This window comes from Mustela lutreola, chromosome 6 (assembly GCF_030435805.1).
Source record: "Mustela lutreola isolate mMusLut2 chromosome 6, mMusLut2.pri, whole genome shotgun sequence".
Classification (NCBI taxonomy): domain Eukaryota; kingdom Metazoa; phylum Chordata; class Mammalia; order Carnivora; family Mustelidae; genus Mustela; species Mustela lutreola.
In genome coordinates, this window is record NC_081295.1 from 157,626,957 (window position 1) to 157,645,009 (window position 18,053).

Here is an 18,053-nt window from a genome sequence, read left to right on the forward strand (position 1 = left end):
CAGGTAGAGCCAACCATCCCACTCTTAGGTATTTACTGAAGAGAAATGAAAGCATATGTCTATACGAAGACTTGTACACAAATGTCCTTACCAACTTCATTTTTTAAAAAAGATTTTATTTATTTAATTGACACACACAGACAGAGACACAGTGAGAGAGGGAGAAGCTGGCTTCCTGATGAGCAGGGAGCCCGATGGGGCGGCTCCATCCTGGGACCCTGGAATCATGACCTGAGCCAAAGGCAGATGCTTAACAACTGAGCCACCCAGGTGCCTCATCAACTTAATTTTTAAGAGACCCCAAATGAAAAGAACCCAAATGTCTAGCATAGGTAAATGTACAAACGTGTATATCCAGTTTCGTGAACACTCAACAAGAACATGAAGGGATTACTGATAATTGCAAAGACATGCATGAATCTCCAAATAATTGTGCGGAATGAAAGAAGCCAGACCAAAAAAGGATGGAACATACTGTATTCCATTCATATCTAATTCTAAAAAATGCAACAGGAAGCCCAGCAGAGGTTGCCTGGAGATGAGAGTGGTGTGGAGGGAGGAATTACCGCGGCACACACATCAACATTTTGGGGGGATCGATACGTTCGTTGTATTGATGGTGGTGATTATTTCACAGGTGTGCACATGTTAAAACATGTACAACTGTATCCTTCTGCAGTTTACTGCATATCAATTTCCTTCGGTAAAACTGTTTAAAAATTGTAGCTGATTATATTACAGATTCAAGGCAAATAAATTTAAAAATCTAGATGAAATGGGTAATTTTCTAGGCAAACAATATATTACTAAAATTGACCCCCATTATAAACAGAAAGCCTAAACAGACTGGTTTTGTAGAAGAAACAGAAAAAGTTACCATGGAACTATCACAGGAAAGCACCCAGCCCAGATTGTTTCACATCAGAATTCAACCTTCAAAGACCAGCTAATTCCAGTGCCCTATAAATTGTTCTAGAATATTAAAAATGAACAAAAATGTAATGGCTTTCATGATGCAATTAAAATGTTGAAACCTAAAACCTGGAAAATATAGTACAAAAAAATAAAAAGAAAGAAAGTTAGGGACCAATTTCATACAAACATTGAAGAAAAATGTATGAAACAAAATATGAGCAGTTAAGCTCATTACCATATTAAGAACAGAACATGCCCAGTCTAAGCAGGACTTGTTGCAGGAATGTAAGGTTGGTTCAATATTAGAAAATCCTTCCACATAAAGAATAAAGTTCCTTCCACATAGGAATAAAGTTAAGGAAAAAACCCTGTGATTTCTACAGATGCTCTAAAGGCCTTTTACAGAATGCAGCCATTCTTCCTTTTTGTTAAGATTTTGAGAGCGTCAGCGAGAGAGCCCAAGTTGGGGGGTGCAGAGGGGGAGGAAGCCGACTCCCCAATGAGTACGGAGCCTGACATAGGCTCAATCCCAGGACCCCAGGGTCATGACCTGAGCAGAAGGCAAATGCTGAACTGACTGAGCCATGCCGGTGCCCTGAATGCAGCCTACCTTCTTCTTTTTTTAAGAAAGATAATTTTTAAAAAAGATTTTTATTTATTAGAGAGAGTAAGCAAGAAAGAGCAGGACAGTGGGGAGAGGCTGAAAGAGAGGGAGAAGCAGACTCCCTGCTGAGCAGGGAGCCCAATGTGGGACTTGATCCCAGGACTCTGGGATCATGACCTGAGCCGAAGGCAGATTCTTAACTGACTGAGCCACCCAGGCACCTCTGCAGTCCATCTTCTAACACCTATTCTTATTTTTTTTTCCTTTGAGAGAGAAAGAGAGCACACAGGGCAGGGGAGGGGCAGAGAGAAGGATGGAGAGAATCTTCAGCTGGCTCCACGTCCGCACTGAGCTTGACAGGGGACTCAATCTCATCACCCTGAGATCATGACCTAGGCCGAAATCAAGATGCTTAACTGGCTGAGCCACCCAGGCACCCCAGTAATACCGACTCAGAAAAACTTAAGAAAAAAACTTAGGAATAATCACTGCAAAGTTTTAAAATCTGTGTTTCCTAAATTCAGTGACCTACCATAAATTACGAAAGCCTCATTCTCTCTCACAGAGATTGGGCTGTAAGAACAACTTGCTGAAGAGCTTCCAAGATTCTTTTCACCTGTTTTAGAACTAAAAAGAATAAGCAAGTTACTTAAAGTCTTAGCCTTCACAACATCATATTATGTATTATCTGTAAGGGAAAATATCTCCATCACTATCTATCAATAGGCTGTATGGTAATTATCTTTCACTATCTTAAGGAAAACAATCAAACCAAAGCTGGAAAATCTATATTCTCCGAAGAACACTTACATGACCTTATGCAGGAGAACACAGAGGCAGTCTCAAATTTAGGAAAGTGTCCAACAAATGAATGATGAGGTTTCTTTCATTATATGTACTAAAACTTCATAAATGTGATTTTTGTGTCCTGATACAGACAAGCCTATTTAGCTCATAAAGAAAATAAAATGTAACTGCAGACAATAATCTACTCTTGTTGAATGAATTAAAGCTATGAGAGCAGGCCTGGGGGAAACACGTATGCATAGTCATCCAGGGGACAGAATCACAAGCCCTGGGGTGCAGGGAAGCAACTTATTTCAAAAGTCCTGGGTGCTTACATCTATAGACTCCTCCAGAAAGAAGAACTGCTGGCCTTTCCTTTCCTTGACCTGAGGTCTTCATTCAGTGTTTTTACTGGCTAAACTGGGCAATCAAGAATGCCCATTCCCCATAAATCCTGCCCATTTACACTATTTAATTTCCCAGCACTGTGGAGATTCTGTTGTGGAGACTTGGTCTCCATCCACTCAACTTCCCACGATCCTCTCGTTTATAAGAACATCCGTGATAGCGATGCAAGTACTAAAGTACGTTTACCGAGGTCCAACCATGTCTGTACTCATCGCACTGTCTGGGTTTCCCGAGGTGTGAACTCTCCAACGCTGAATACAGCCGGTGATTCCATGCAAAGCATTTCCACATTCATCACGTTTATACGATTCCTCTCCTGTGCGGATTCTCTGGTGCACAGTCATCCTGACTTGTGGGTAAAGGCGCTCCTCCGTACTCCACATAAGGTTCTGTAAGGTGTCAGTGCTGCACGAAGGCTTCCTCGAGGTCAGTACATCTCTGCAGTCTCTCGTTCATGTGATTCTCTGATGTACAATGAGGCCATGGTAACTGAAAGCTTTCCAACATTCCTTACACTGAGCACTCTTTCATGTGGTGGATCTCTGGTGGGAAAAGAGGAACCCACTCTAAACCAAAGCCTTCCCAAACTTGTTCTCAAAGAGATTTTCTTCGGTCTCTGGACTCCCTAAAGCTGAATAAGGACTCACCAGTGACTGAAACTTTTCCTGTGCTTACTGCATAGGTGCTGCATTTCTACAGAGACCCCACCGCATGATTTAGCATCTTCATAATTTTTTTGTGTTGGAGACAAGTCTTTATTTTCATTCCCAGTAACACCATCTAAAAAAAAATGCAAAAAATTCAGATGTTGGTCATCTCTCTGCTAAGGTGAGACTTAAGATGAAGAATAGTGATAAAAATAAAACCCAGTTTTACCTCAAGTGCATGCCATTACTGTGCATCTGAACTGTTATCTCAATTTGGCCAAGTGCCCAAAAAGGCACGCAAGTTTCCAGTTTGAGGGAAGAAGAGACAGCTCGGGAGAAAGTTTGGAAAAACATGCAGGATTTTCTCACAAAATGAGACAATGAATCAGGAAGGCATAATCAAAAAAGTTAAGAGGAGATAAGTTTGAATCCAGAGATGAAAAATGGAATATCATGAAATCAAGAGAAATTTTAATTTGCCAGTGCAACTTAAAAGGATCATTTAGGGGCGCCTGGGTGGCTTTGTGGGTTAAGCCTCTGCCTTCGGCTCAGGTCCTGATCTCAGGGTCCTGGGATCAAGCCCGGAATCAGGCTCTCTGCTCGGTGGGGAGCCTACTTTACCCGCTCTCTCTGCCTGCTTCTGATCTCTGTCAAATAAATAAGTAAAATCTAAAAAAAGAAAAAAGGATCATTTATACTGACTGATATGTACCTAGGCCACTACTACAGACAAGCAAATGCTCCACAAGTAAACATTTATTGAGTCAATCAATGAACAGTGGTCTACGATAACAGTTAACTTCAAGCAACAGCTAGAACAGTTGCAAAATACACACCGTTTTGAAATGGAAAAACTAAAGTGGAGAAAATAACTTTTTCAGTAATGTCAGGACTAAAATATAGGAAGAAAGCTGCACTTTGAAGTTAAAGGAGTTGAACAGGTCAAAGTAAACCAAACAAAACTCCTCACAGATACGGCTGAGAGCTTCTACCTCAAGAATCAGGCAAATAATGAGAAGGCGAAGGGTAGAGCCAAGTCTTCAAGGGAAAGGAGGTCACTGAGAGTTCTAAAGCGCTTCCTTTCAAGGGTCTCACAGATACCTTTTCTCATCAGCTTTCCATTCCAAAAGGCGATAATGCTCAAACTATGACAGCGGCTTAACAGGCTGCACTTAAAACCCTGGATTCCATCACACTATCTGTGCTATAAGCACTTCTTGTGCTGTTCTATAGCCTGGGCCCTAAAGGCAACGGGATGAAGCCGGTCTTGGAAAACTGGATTTGAAGTCGCCCAAACAACAACCCAATACAGAACTTCCCAGAGGCGCACACGAACACCAAGGGGAATTAAAGCTCATGAGGGAGGTGCTGGGTTTGGGCTGCAAAGACATGTGGTGGATCCCAAGTTTGGTTTTACTGCTTTCTCTGCTATTCCAGAAGACTTTCACTACTCAACCCGTAATATACGTGATTATGCCAATCCTTCCCACCTGACGGTTTTCCTCCAAGCTGTCTCCAACTTTTCTAGCTTAAGTGATACCTCTTCTCCACATTCTGGGTACTATCCCTGCCTGAATCTGCAGCTTCCCAGCGAGGTGTGAGGACTGGCTTCAGCGCCTGCTCCTTGGTCTACTTGGTGGTCTCAGCAACTGCGGGCGAAGCTCTCTGACAGCCCTGGGAGGCCCAGGTAACTACCTCCTGATAGCAGCAACTTAAAGTCTGAAGGACTATCTGCGACTTCTTTGCCAGAGTGGTCCCAGGCACGGCCCTCTCCCTCTGCCATCAGTCACCATCAGGGACCTTCCCGCAGGAGGACCGCCATTCTGGAATGAGCGCACTCAGGAGAAGATTCACACCAGCCTGAGGTCCGCACCGGTTTTTCAGAAGGATTTCCTTGTAGCTAGTCTTCTTCCTGGGGCACAAATAACACTGTTATCAGAAACTCTAATTTTTCTTTAGCTCCTTGACTCAGGAAGTCACTAGCCAGACAAGGCACTTCGTCAGGAAGCTAAATAAAGGAAGTGGGAGGGAATTTGCAAATCCTTCATTAGCACCGTGTGCTAAAATCCTTTACTTCCTAAATGTTTGTTAATGAAACTTGATAGACCGCGACCCTCCTCCCCTGGGTTCTCACCTTCAGAGAATCCCGAACGGACGGTAGAGAAAATAACATCAGAATGAGAAAATAATAACAGCTCATCTTTACTTAAAGCTCTCCACCTTCTCGTTTAAGTGGGTTATAAGCCCATGACGGTCGGAGGACTCCGCGGCACACAGCGAAGTCACTTGCTCCCACCAGAAGTGGCCGCGGACCTCCCGCACCGCACGCAGGGCGGACGCAGCCCTCTCCCGACCGGCCCCCTCTGTTCACAAAGCCGGGACCCCAGACTCTCCTCCGCCCAAGAGCCCAGGTAGCCCGACACAGCGCACACCTCGGAAGCCGTCCCCGACTCCCGCGGCAACTCCCGGAGCGCGGGCCCCGCCCGCCCCGCCGAGGCCCGGGGCGCAGGACGGAGGCCGCGCCCCGCCCCCGCACAGGTGCGCGCCGAGTCTCGCGGGCTCGCGCTTCCGGGCCGGCCGCAGCCCCTGCCGCTGCGCCGTTCGGTCTCCTCTAGGCGTCTGGAGGCTTTCTCCTCTCGGTGGTCGCCTGGCTGCGTCCCCGCCCCGCACAGCCTCCCGCGGCGCCCGCAGGTGAGCGGGGCCCAGGCTCCCAGGACAAAGAGCGCGAACCTGGGCTGCGCGGAGATAAAGCTGGGGGCGACGTCTGTCCCCGAGGGAGGGCGAGGTCTGTTCCCGCCGACCCCGGCGGCGCCCCACGCAAAGGTCCTGGGGACACTGCACGCGATCCCAGTGACCTGCGGCTGCGGCGCGCACGGAGCCGCACCCCAGCGCGAAGCTAGGTGTAGACAGCCCATCTACCCCACGGAACGCCCAGTCGGTGGCTGCTACGGTCACCACTTACCCTGTGGGGAAACCGAGACCCCCTGGGGTAAATCACTCGCCCGAATTGTTCGATTACAGAAAACACGTTTTTTAGAGGGTGTGAAATGATGAGATCACTGGAGTAGGCAGAGTGAGGCACTAGACCAAAAAGTCAAGTCCGCGTAAAGAGCCCAAGAGGGATCAGTAAGATCTAACCGTAATTCACAGATGACAAATAACGGCCACTTAGAGGTCCTTCTGGGGATACCCAGGACCAGTCTATCTGGGCTGAGATGATCCGTGGAAAAAACATGTATCCCCCAAAGATCATCTTCAGCTGAGCTGGGCGAAAGCTCCGGGAGCCTTGACCGATGGGCTTTCAGACCTGGTAGTGTGAGCGAGGAGTTTCCACAAAATCAAGGGAAAACCGCTGGCTCTCCACGATGGTCTTACAATGTGAGCCAAGGAGCTACTCAACTGAGTTTACTTATCATGAATGGCTTTGTCAAAATCAAATTATATGTATAAAATAAAACCTATGTATAACACATTTTTATATAGTCATACATATATTCTCTCTCTATAAAATACTATACATATATAAAAATGTGCAAGGACTCCTTACCAATTACACCCAAAAACATTTGGCATGAGAGAAGACCCAAAGAAATTCCAATAAAATGAACTGCTAGGGGTGTCTGGGTGGCTCAGTGGGTTGAACCTCTGCCTGCTCCAGTCATGATCTCAGGGTCCTGGGATGGAGCCCAGCCCTACCTACTTGTGATCTGTCAAATAAATGAATAAAATCTTTAAAAAAAAAAAAAAAATGAACTGCTAGAGGGATTGTGATATGAGAACTATTGCGATATGAGAACTTTTAAGTGTGAAAGGATGGAAGTTGAGAATATTTAACTAAAGGTAATCAGATGATTATCCCTAAGCTGAATAGGACAATTTGTTGCCCAAATAAATTCTGGGCTGTGGAGTCAGGATAGGCACCTGAAAGAACTATTTTATATAATTATGTTTCCTTTAATCCTAGCCATGGTATTAGCTACAAATATAAAACCCTCATCAAGAATAGATCCATATCGGTTACTGGACAGATCTATAATGGGACATTATAGATCTATACAGATCTATAGATCTACAATGGGACATTATAATCTACATCTTTATGATCTGTATTACTGAAGACTGCCCCAAATCCCATATTCTGTCAGAATGGAGGGTGATCCTTTCCTATCAAGAGCCCATTTTTAGTGGAATGTCTCCTGTGGACACCCTCCCTGTGTCAGCAACAAGCATTAGGGCTCATGTTCCACTGACCAAACCTCATCTGCAACCTAGCGAGCAGAAAGGGTGGTGATATTATTACCTTGGGTGCTTGGACCTAGGATTCTGGGGTTTCTGAAGTATCTTTTAAAAAAGAGTGACAGGAGTAGAAAAGTTACACAGACATCAATTACCACTGCAACACAGGGCTCCTTTAACTGAAACGAAGTGTGGGCTCTAGAATTGGGCTGCTTGGGTTCAAAGCTGGGCCCCACCATATACTAACTTTGTGACCTCAGGCAGCTTCAATGCTAAAAATAAAATAAAGCACCTAGTAAGGCCTAGCTCTTAGTAAACTGTATATGTTACATATTTTTAATAAATTTTATTCTTGACTCCCAAAGATGGCCAATAACGGCTTTGAGTGTGAGAACTCTGTAATAAATAATCTAGGGGAGATAGATAACAAGAGGCTACTTCTGTTCAGAGCACAGTAGTGTGAACCTGCTCTCCACTGCTGGCCTCACCCCACAACTGACATTTCTCAATTCAGAGCCTGCTCAATCCCATTCTCTTTCCTCAGTAGCTTTACCTCACACTGAAAATTCCAGCAACCTCTTCATACACCTGGGGGGTTCTGGAGGGGGGCTGGCTTTCTTCCCTTTGCAGTCCGTTATACCCCCTGCAACCCGTTTGTCAGGTTACTCTTCATTCAAAGCCCCCTTCACTTTTTATTGCTTTAAGGAATTTGATTCTCCCCCAACCTCTCCAGCTTTTTGTCTTAAACACTCAGTATCTTATTCACCTTGAATCAATGAGAAAAGCCGCTCGATCTCACTCTCATCCTTAATATTATTTCTAAGTAACTGCTTTGTGATTCGAGTGTTACACCAGTGCCTCAACCTGGTTGTTCCGTCACTACCCTTGACTGACATCCTTTCTTGGACTTGCTTCCATTTCACATTTTTCCTTTCTATCCTACTGCCTGTTATTGCTGATGGTTTCAAAATCCACAAAGGTTAGCTGCTTCAGAGGACCCTGATTTCCTAGATCCTGTCCCTGTTAGACCGTATCTACCTTTTATCCATAAAGACGCACTCTGGGTTTCATCACTTCGTCATTCTCTGTTCACCACACACTCCCATTCTATGTCTGACCTGTCCTGTCCTCCACTTGCCCCCCGGGACCTTCTACTTCCATGTTGCCAATTCGGCTGCAGTTACACTGTTTCCCCCTAATCCTGGATAGTTTGACCCCTTTGATGCCTACCTGGAAATGCCACGCCACCCCACCCCTTCTTGGTACTGCAACGATATTTAAGTACAAGGAACAACCAGAACAAAACCCCCACCTTTATGAGTTATGAACTGCATGCTAGGTAACAGGCATATCCCGATGTTCTGGGTCTCTGTCTATGGCTCCTTTGTATTAGGCAACTAAAGGCGTTAGAGGCAAATGGACGAATGCGTCTGCGCTGAGAACGTGTTAAGCAGAAGATGTAAGTAAGAGCACTGTGAACAGAAAGCCAAGTTAAAATAAGAATCACGGGGTGCCTGGGTGGCTCAGTGGGTTAAGCCTCTGCCTTCGGCTCGGGTCATAATCTCAGGGTCCTGGGATCGAGCCCCACGTCAGGGTCTCTGTTTAGTGGGGAACCTGCTTCCCCCCCACACCGCCTGCCTCTCTGCCTACTTGTGATCTCTGTCAAATAAATAAAATCTTTTAAAAATAAAAAAATAGAAAAGAACCGTGTTCCCGTGAGCAGTAGGCTTCGAAACACTCAAAGGGACTCCTAGGAGTGACGTCAGTTTGGCCACCATGTCTGAAGTCCGATCCGGTGACGAGACATGCTCATACAGGTTCTCGTCACTAAGCACCGAGGAGCGTGCGGGAGTGAGAGATGCAAGGCAGGCCGAGCTGGGAAAGGGAACAGGAACACACACAGCTCGGAGCTCTCAGGCTCACTCGGGGCAACAAACTGTTTCCTGGATGTAAAAAAGCGTTAGTTCCCAACCCCAGCTGCCTCAGTGTCTCATGTGCGCAGCTCCCAGGCTGGTCTTAGGAAAAAACACCTAAATAAGAAGTCCTCAACTTGTGACTGAGTTTTCAAATGTTCACAGGCTTTGCTCTGTTGTGAACTCAGAATGTTCTCCCATGGTCACGTAAATTCCAATCCCAAAGCAAATCTGACACATGTCATAATATGCCCGTTATGGTACTAACACCATTGTTATTTTTATGGGAAAACGTGCTCACACTTACAGCTCAGAAGGGACATCACAAGTATTTCTCCAGGGACTCTTCTGGTTCCAAACCAGTGATAATACTCTTGTGTTCTCTGGACAGGGCAACAGACGGAGAGGCCAGAGACGGGGGCCGTGGGGAAAGGTGGCAGAGTGCATTACAGGAGCCGGGAGGAGATGGGATGGAGGCTCGGGGCTAGGTACAACAGCAGTTAGGAGTGCTTAAAGGAGGGTCATTATCTGTTTCTCCCCTCCCTCTTTCCTCACCACTTCAGACCACTCAGCCGCTAGAGGTGAGGGGTGAGAGGACCCTGGAGTTGTGTAGGGTGAGGGGTTAATCTCAGAAGCTGCAGAGTCGGCCATGCCAAGGTAGCAAGGGAAGGAAATCAAAGGACAGCTCAGTGAAGGTCAAAAATCCTCTGTAAAGAAGACAAACAGACCAGGAGCCACGTGCGCCTCTCTGTGGCTGCCGGCTACCCCCAGTAATGGCCACAGGCCGTCGTCCGGGACGGAATTGCTCACCCAGTAGAACAGGAGCAGAGCCAACCAGTCATCGGCTCATCTGTTCTCACGAGTCCCAAGAGACAGTCACTAACTTTGGCTCTTTGATATGCTCAAGAAGGTATGCAAACCAAGAAATTGTAAACCAGTTCTGCAGAGCAGTTGTTAGGGAATTGAGAACACGAGAACTACGTAACTGGGGGAAAGAGAGGTTAGAGGCAAAGAGAACCCTAGTGCCCTCCCTAACTAAAGGCGAAGCCTTGTGCTCAGACGACCCCAGGAGCCTTCGAATATAGGTCAGTCTCCTATTTTGACGCCCTTAAATTTGAAGAGGTGGAAAGGCCAGCCTGAAGCCCTTACAGCGGGATGGTGGTCAGGTTCCCTGTGCTCTCTATGGTCCTGCTGGCACCTGTCCGCTGTACGGCTTCCATTATGCTCTTAACCAGCAGCGGTGCCTGCTTACGGGCAAGTGTTCCCATGTCCACGCTCCACAGGCAACCATGAAGGCAGCTGGGATTCAATGCAGTGAGGCAGAAGGTCTGTGAGTGGGACTCGGGCGTTCTCCTCAGTGAAGTGGAGGGATCCCTAGAGCAACGGACAGGACTTGAGGTCAGAGACCTACACTTCAGTGGCTGGGCTTTCCCTTGTGACACTGTAGCTACATCACCGTCTCTGCACGCAAGAGTGTCCTCACCTTTCCAATGGCCAATAATTTTAGAGATACTTTAGGAATGAAGTCAAAGAGGCATTCTTACCCTCCCAGTCTGTCCCCAAGTTCCGTTGCCAACGTACCGCCAACAACTGCCCAACTGAACAGACCCCGTACCTCAGGTAGACTCGCGTGCTTCCAAATCATGAGCGCTCTTGCCTCTGCCTATATTTCCTTCACCCTAAATGCTTTCCATTTTGCCCTCCAATTCTGCCCATCCAATCCTTAGCGTCAGTAAGATCTTTCCTGACCCCCCGAGGCACCGGCAGTCCGTCCTCTCAGATGGACAGCACTTACTGTGTGCCACAAGCCACTTCCAAGACACAGGACCTGTGTCATTTCTCCTGTCCTGCTGCGGTCTCACCTAACCTCACATGCAGATCTTAGCTATCCCCAACTAAACTGTCAACTTTGGAGAAGAGGAATGTGGTGTTCTGCTTCTTGATCTGCACAGCACCTGACAGAATGGGCGGCCCCCAGGGGATCCTTTATCAATACCTGAGGCTTCCTTATAGCAACAGTGACTGGCGTTTTGCCCTAAAGCCTGCACTCTGGGACACAACCGCCCTGCAGTCATCATACGGGAACAGGTTTTTCTCCTCTGTGGGTAGTCTGATGTTGAGTAAGAGCTGAGGTCTGCCTGAACGACTCCCCACACTCTTTACCTGTACAAGGACCACCTCTAGCATGGGTTCTCTGGTGTTTACTAAGATCTGACCTCTGTCTGAAGGCTTTGCCACATTCATCACATTGGTAGGGTTTCTCCCCAGTGTGGATTCTCTGGTGCTGGATGAGGCTGGTGATTCCTCGGAAGGCGTTCCCACACTCGTCGCACTTGTAGGGCCTCTCTCCAGTGTGGATTCTCTGATGTTCCGTGAGGACGGATCTTTGCGTGAAAGCCTTCCCACACTCATCACATTTATAAGGTCTCTCCCCAGTGTGAATTCGCTGATGTTCTACAAGACTCGTCCTCTGAATAAAGGCTTTTCCACATACATCACACTTGTAAGGTTTTTCCCCAGTGTGGATCCTCTGGTGCTGAACAAGGCCACTCTGGCTGAAGGATTTCCCACATTCCTTACACTGATGGCACTTTTCTTTGTGGTGGATCTCCTGGTGGGAAACCAGGGATGAGTTATACACAAAGGCTTTTCCACACTCACTGCACTCATAGGGCTTCGCCCCAGTGTGAACTCCTTGATGCTGAGTAAGTATCGAACGCCGACTGAAACTCTTATTACACTGAGTACAATGGTACGGTTTGTCTCTCGTGTGGATCTTGAGATGGTGAAAGAGGCCTGCTTTCTGGCTGAAGGCTTTGCCGCACTCATTACAGTGGTAGTGCTTCTCTCCTGTGTGAAGTCTCTGATGCTGGTTAAGAGCTGACCACCGGCCAAAGGCTTTGTCACACTCATTACACTTATACGGTTTCTCTCCAGTGTGGATTATTTTGTGCCGGATAAGCACAGTTCTCCCACGGAATGTTTTTCCACATTCCTCGCACTTGTAAGGCCTGTCTCCAGTATGGACCCTCTGATGTTCTACAAGGCGCGAGTGCTGACTGAAGGCTTTCCCACACTCCTCGCACTCATGAGGTTTTCCTCCCGGACAGAACCTCTGCTGTTCATCCAGAAGGACTCGGTTTTCTTCACCTGTAGGTTGTTCACCTTCCCTGGAGTGTCCAGAAGACTCTTCTGGTTTTGCCTCAGGATCGTCAGCTTCTCTGCACTGAGCAGGCCAGAACACTTCACGTTTAAATGCAGACATGTTCTCATGTGGTTCCATTTCTTCAGAAATTTCTTGCTTTAAATTCCCGTACTCGTTCCCAGTCTCAACACCTGAAACTGCAATGGATCACCGAGTCAACGAGTTTCCAACATAAAATTCGTCGGTGAAAAACACTAAGAACCCAGAGTTTCTGCAGGACCATGAAATGGCCTAAGAACACAGGACGGACATAATACGTAAAACTCCAAAAATTGTTATGGAAAAGACCAGTAACCCAATAGAAACTGGGCAAAGGAAAAATTGTCTCCAGAAAAATTAATACAGTAGTTCTTAAATGTGAGATGCTCCACCTCAAAATAAGGGAAAAGCAAATTCAAACAATACGGAGATAAACTTTTCACCCATCATCCTGCCATGTTCATGAATGTCCCACGTTGCTGGTGGGTGTAAACTGACCCAGGCCTGACAGAGCATCTGACAGCATCCATCACAATGACAAACCTTTGGCTTAGTAATTCCACAAACAGGAATTTATCCTGCAGTGCACCACACACCATGTGTTAGAATAAAACACTGGGGACAACTTAGGGGGGTGGGTAAGTAAACTGTGTGGTTCATCCAAACATTTTATTACTAAGTTGCTGTTAAGAAATAAAAAATGCAAGCTTTTACAATCTTAGTGATAAAGAGAAGAAAAGGTATTTGTTTGAATATGAAAACATATATACCTCTAGGGAAGGACACATAAGAACTTAATACACTGACAACCTATTTCAGGGCTGGAAAACCAGACGGCTGAGGAAATGAAGTGGAATGAAAACTTTTCACTAAATAATTTAAAATTTTTGTCTTTGAACTAGATGAACTTTTACCTACTTTAAAAAACTAAATGGAAAAGAATATAGGGGTGCCTGGGTGGCTCAGTCATTAAGCATCTGCCTTTGGCTCAAGTCATGATCTCAAGGTCATGGGATGAAGCCCCAAATAGGGCTCTACTCCATGGGAAGCTGCTTCTCCCTCTCCCACTCCCCCTGCTTGTGTTCTCTCTCTCGCTGTCTCTCTCTCTCTGTCAAATAAATAAATAAAACCTTTAAAAAAGAAAAAAAAGGAAAAGAATAAATATAAATGAAGTAGAGATAAGGAAGTTATGGAGTCTTTCATCCATTCATCAACTTTTAATATTCTGCCACGTCTGCTTTATTGTTCCTCTCTTTGTAAGCGTACACAAATATACACTTTTTCCTGAACCATCTGAAAAATGCGGTCATCATGGGGCAGAGGCTTGTTTATGAAGGAGGAAGGAAACAGCCAGAGTGAAGACAGTAGCACCGTCTGACAGCATAAAGGCTAGAAAGAGCAAGACCAGTACCATGGAAAACAACTACCAGAAAGACTAAATTAAGTGATCTCAAATAAAACAGTGCAAGAATTCGAAAAATATTTAAATATAAAGAGAACACCTGAAGAGCGAGAAACTGAAGTGGCCGAGAGTGTGCACGAGAGACTTCGTGACTCTGACCATCAGGAACAGTGTGGAGTACTAGGGCGGCCTGCTGGCCCGTGCTGGCCCGTCCTCCCCTTCCCCCCAGACGGCTCTGTCTGCCCTACCTGGCTCCTCCAGCGGGGCTTCAGGTTCTGGAGACTCACACTTGGGCTGTGCCATCAGGGGTGGGAGGGACACACCGGGCTCCTGTTCTGTTCCCAGAGGGGCCGTCTCCTCCAAGGGCTGGCCTTGTTCCTCGGTGTGGACTGAGACCTGCGGCAAGATAAACAGCTCACACAGTCTGTGAACAGCAAGTAAGAGTACACGATCCACGGCGGTGACGTCCAGCTCTCTGACACCTCAACTTTCCCCCGGACACCAGCCTGCCGTAACCCTCCCCACGGCGCTTCCTCTGGGAAACCTTCCCTGCTCCTGTTCTTCACAGCTAAACGCTGCTGGTTGTGTCACCTTCACTGTTTATGCCTGGAGAAAGGCAGAAGGAAACGAAGGAGTGACAGAGGGTGCAGGACGGAGGAGAAATCTCTTCCCAGTAGGCTCTGGAAGCTGTTCCCTACAGCCAGCCTTCCCCAGGCCCCACTCCACCTCCTTCCAGGACAGGACCTTATTTTCTCCTTGCCCAAGGTCATGGTCACATGAGAGGCCACCCACCATTCATTTCATCACTCCCCGTACCCCCCACTTCTTCCCTTCTACTTAAAGGAAGAAGCCTGTTCTCTTCAAGGTGCGTAGGTCTCCACTCTTGCCTTCAATCCCATCCCTTACTGCACCCGACCCCTGCTCTGGCCACCAACTCATTTATTTAGCAGTGTAAGCCATCCTGTAGTTTCTGTGCCTGCAGCGAAATCACTCCCCTTGTATTCGAAAATACCACGTCTCCCCAGCAGGGTGTGAAATGCTGGGATCTGGGACCACTCTTGTTCCTAAGTCTGTGTCTTAGTTCAGGAACTCTGGGAGCGGGGGCTGGTTACCTCGACTACATGGCACCATGTACACAAAGCACACTGCAGGGGGCATTGCCACAGTAAGCCCTCGAACTGCTCCCCAGTCCTCTACAGTGGCTACACTCTGTAAATAAGAAATCACCCCACACTGCCTCTATTTTGACAGTTTCATTGTGCAACCTCTGCCCCCAGAATAAGAGCCAAAATCAGAAGGATGCTGAGATGGACAGAAAAAGATGTTTCAACTTCAAATGTGGAGGGAGAAAAAAGCCAGTACAGTGGTCTGTGTCTTCCATCTGTGGATCTCTGGCAAGGCTCAGAAATCGAGTTTAAATTCTGTTAGCTGCCCCCAGCATGCTTTGAGGGAAGGGGTTGGCTTGCAAAACAAACTCAACATGTTTCATTTTGTTCTGTTTTTTTTAATCAGGGGAAAGCACAAACTCAACACGTTTAAAACCACATTACTTCTGCCTGCACTCGAGAATCCCTTCTTTCTTTCGGTTCTCTTCCTGTCTCCTCGGCCACTCCTCCATTTCCACTGCCCTGATGACCCCCTTCCATCTCAAAGCCTTAAATATCATCCATAACCTGACCAGTTCCAGTTCTGCATCTCTAGCGCGGATCCCTGCATCGAATCCCAGCTTGTTATACTCAGTGGCTTGCTCAACTTCTCCAGGTGGATTCTACTAGGAATCTCAAAATCGACACACATCCAAAAACCTAGTAACCCTTGATCCCTGTCTGACCCCCTTCCTCTCTCCCAGCCTTTACCATCTTTGTGAATGATGAATCTATGAGTCATAATGTTCAGAACAAAAACCCTAGCTGAACCCTGAACTTTCATATCCCACGTCCTACAGAAAAACAAATCATGTCAAGTGCCACCTCCGGAACAGGCAGGATCCAACCGCATCTCACCACTTCCACAGCTACTGCCCTAGTCCAAGCCACCAGCACCTGTTTCCTGGACAGGTGCTGAGCCTGTCTCCCTGCTTCTGCATTTGACCTCTTGGCCTCCCGTACCCCCACCCCCCCACCAAGCACCATGTACAACTCTTCCAACAGAGTGGCTGGATTATATTTACAATTTAGGTCAGGTTAAACCTCTCTTCTGTTCAACTCTCCGGTGACTCAGCACCACGTTTATTGTCTGCCTCCTTATTAGACTAGATTCCAGCTGGGAGACAACAGCAGCTTCTGCGCTTTGTTCATGGCTATGTTTCCAGTGCCCAGAATGGTGCCTGGTACAAAAACCCACATTAGTAAATGTCTCCTCAACAAATGAGCTTTCCCCAATCCACCTTCCCCTAACCCCTTGAACTCTGTTAGGAGCACCTGGATCCCGCCAGTCTCTCAAGCCGGAAGTCCCCAGTGCTCAGCCTGGAAGAGATCGCTCCCTGCAGAGTCTTCCCTTCATCCTTCCTTTTTCATCCACTCATCGTCATCATTTCCAATGGATACTTACCTAAGACATGCTTCATCCTTTGAAGTCTCACGGTCACAACTCTCTTTGAAACTCTTGTCTTTCTGCCACAGGTTCCTCCCCTCCAGTGTTTCATGCCCCCAGTGCTGGGTACCCTTCTTGTTTCTCCACTTTATAGCCTTCCTACCAAGACTTCCCAGCCTTGCCTCTACTGACCAGCTGGGTCAGATCATTCTCTGTTGTCTGATGCTGTCCTATACGGGTAATGTCCCTGGCCCATCAGCCACTAGATGTTGGTAGCACCTTGCCCCATCTGACAACCAAAAATGTCCCAAGACATTGCCCGATGCCTCTAGGGCACAAAACTGCCACTGGTTGAGAACCAGTATCAGTATTGAAACAAAACAGAACAGAACAAGATCCTACATACTTTGGTTACATCCTTGGGTTAGAGAAGCTCATTTAGACTCAAAGAGAAAGCGTTAGAAGCTTGTGTCCTACAGAATAAAATCTAAATTCCAGGGGTGGTATTCAAGGTCCTGGACTCTGTTTTCAATCCCTATTCACAACTCACCTGTCCAACCCACGCTGAGCTTTCTACTACTCCCAGTAACTCCCACCCCTGCCCGGCCCCTCCCTCCTAACCTTCCACTCCGCTCATACCTCCCACTCCTCCAAGGTGGTGACTTTGATTTCTCCTTCGTTTAATCCTTTAATGAAGAAAGGGCAGTGGACACACTGTTGTGCAAGAGCGTGATGTCCCTTTGAAGACACTGCTGCCCACTCCCTTACCATGACCTAACATTTGCTCTTAGATGTTTTTGAGCTGCATTTCATCAACCAGAACTCTGTAGGCCTAGTACAGAAGTACATGATCCGTCCCCAAAGAAGCTATAAGTAAGTTAGGACTACATTAATCAAGTTTCCATGAGGCTAAGGCCTGATACACCCATGTGTCAAGAACACACGGGCCTAGAAATCCATAATTCATTTTTTCTCAATCACAAAACATCTCTTTTTCTCACCTGTTCTCCTGGCTCGTCCAGCTCCCTCTCCAGGTCCTCCAGCGCGGCCACCGCCTGCTCCCCGCTCTCCGGCTGCTGCTCCCGCACCCAGGCCTGCAGCTCCTCGGGCAGGATGGTCAGGAACTGCTCCAGCACCAGCAGCTCCACGATCTGCTCCTTGCTGTGCGTCTCGGGCCGCAGCCACTGGCGGCAGAGCTCCCGCAGCCGGCTCAGCGCCTCGCGCGGCCCCGGGGTCTCCTGGTAGCAGAACTGCCGGAAGGACTGTCGGAAGACCTCCCTGCTGTGGGTGTTGTTCTTCCGCAGGATCTGATGCTGTCTAGGGGTGTCCTTCTCCTCCTCCTCAGTCTTTACTTCCAAAAGGTCATCCTGGTCCTCGTGGGCCTGGAGAGCCCAAGCAGATGCCATCATAGCTGGGCAAGAGCTTT

General features: G+C 47.2%; 1 protein-coding gene across 5 annotated transcripts; it reads right to left on the reverse strand.

Moving 5' to 3' along the window:
* Window positions 1–3,377: 3,377 nt before the first annotated feature.
* Window positions 3,378–18,051, reverse strand: ZSCAN12 (zinc finger and SCAN domain containing 12). Of its 5 annotated transcripts, XR_009354268.1 has the most exons (5): window positions 17,629–18,051; window positions 14,344–14,491; window positions 11,726–12,851; window positions 5,056–5,272; window positions 3,378–3,493 (listed from the first exon to the last, which is right to left on the reverse strand). XR_009354268.1 is itself a non-coding variant. In XM_059176178.1 (4 exons), the coding sequence occupies exons 1-4, from the start codon at window positions 18,034–18,036 to the stop codon at window positions 5,143–5,145; spliced, it is 1,812 nt and encodes a 603-aa protein (XP_059032161.1). In that variant the 5' UTR covers window positions 18,037–18,051; the 3' UTR covers window positions 4,099–5,142. The 5 variants fall into 5 exon arrangements, 4 of the variants coding, with proteins under 4 accessions (XP_059032161.1, XP_059032163.1, XP_059032162.1 ...); XM_059176178.1 differs by lacking the exon at window positions 3,378–3,493 and having other exon boundaries at window positions 4,099–5,272; XM_059176179.1 differs by lacking the exon at window positions 3,378–3,493 and having other exon boundaries at window positions 5,140–5,272; window positions 11,673–12,851.
* Window positions 18,052–18,053: the final 2 nt, after the last annotated feature.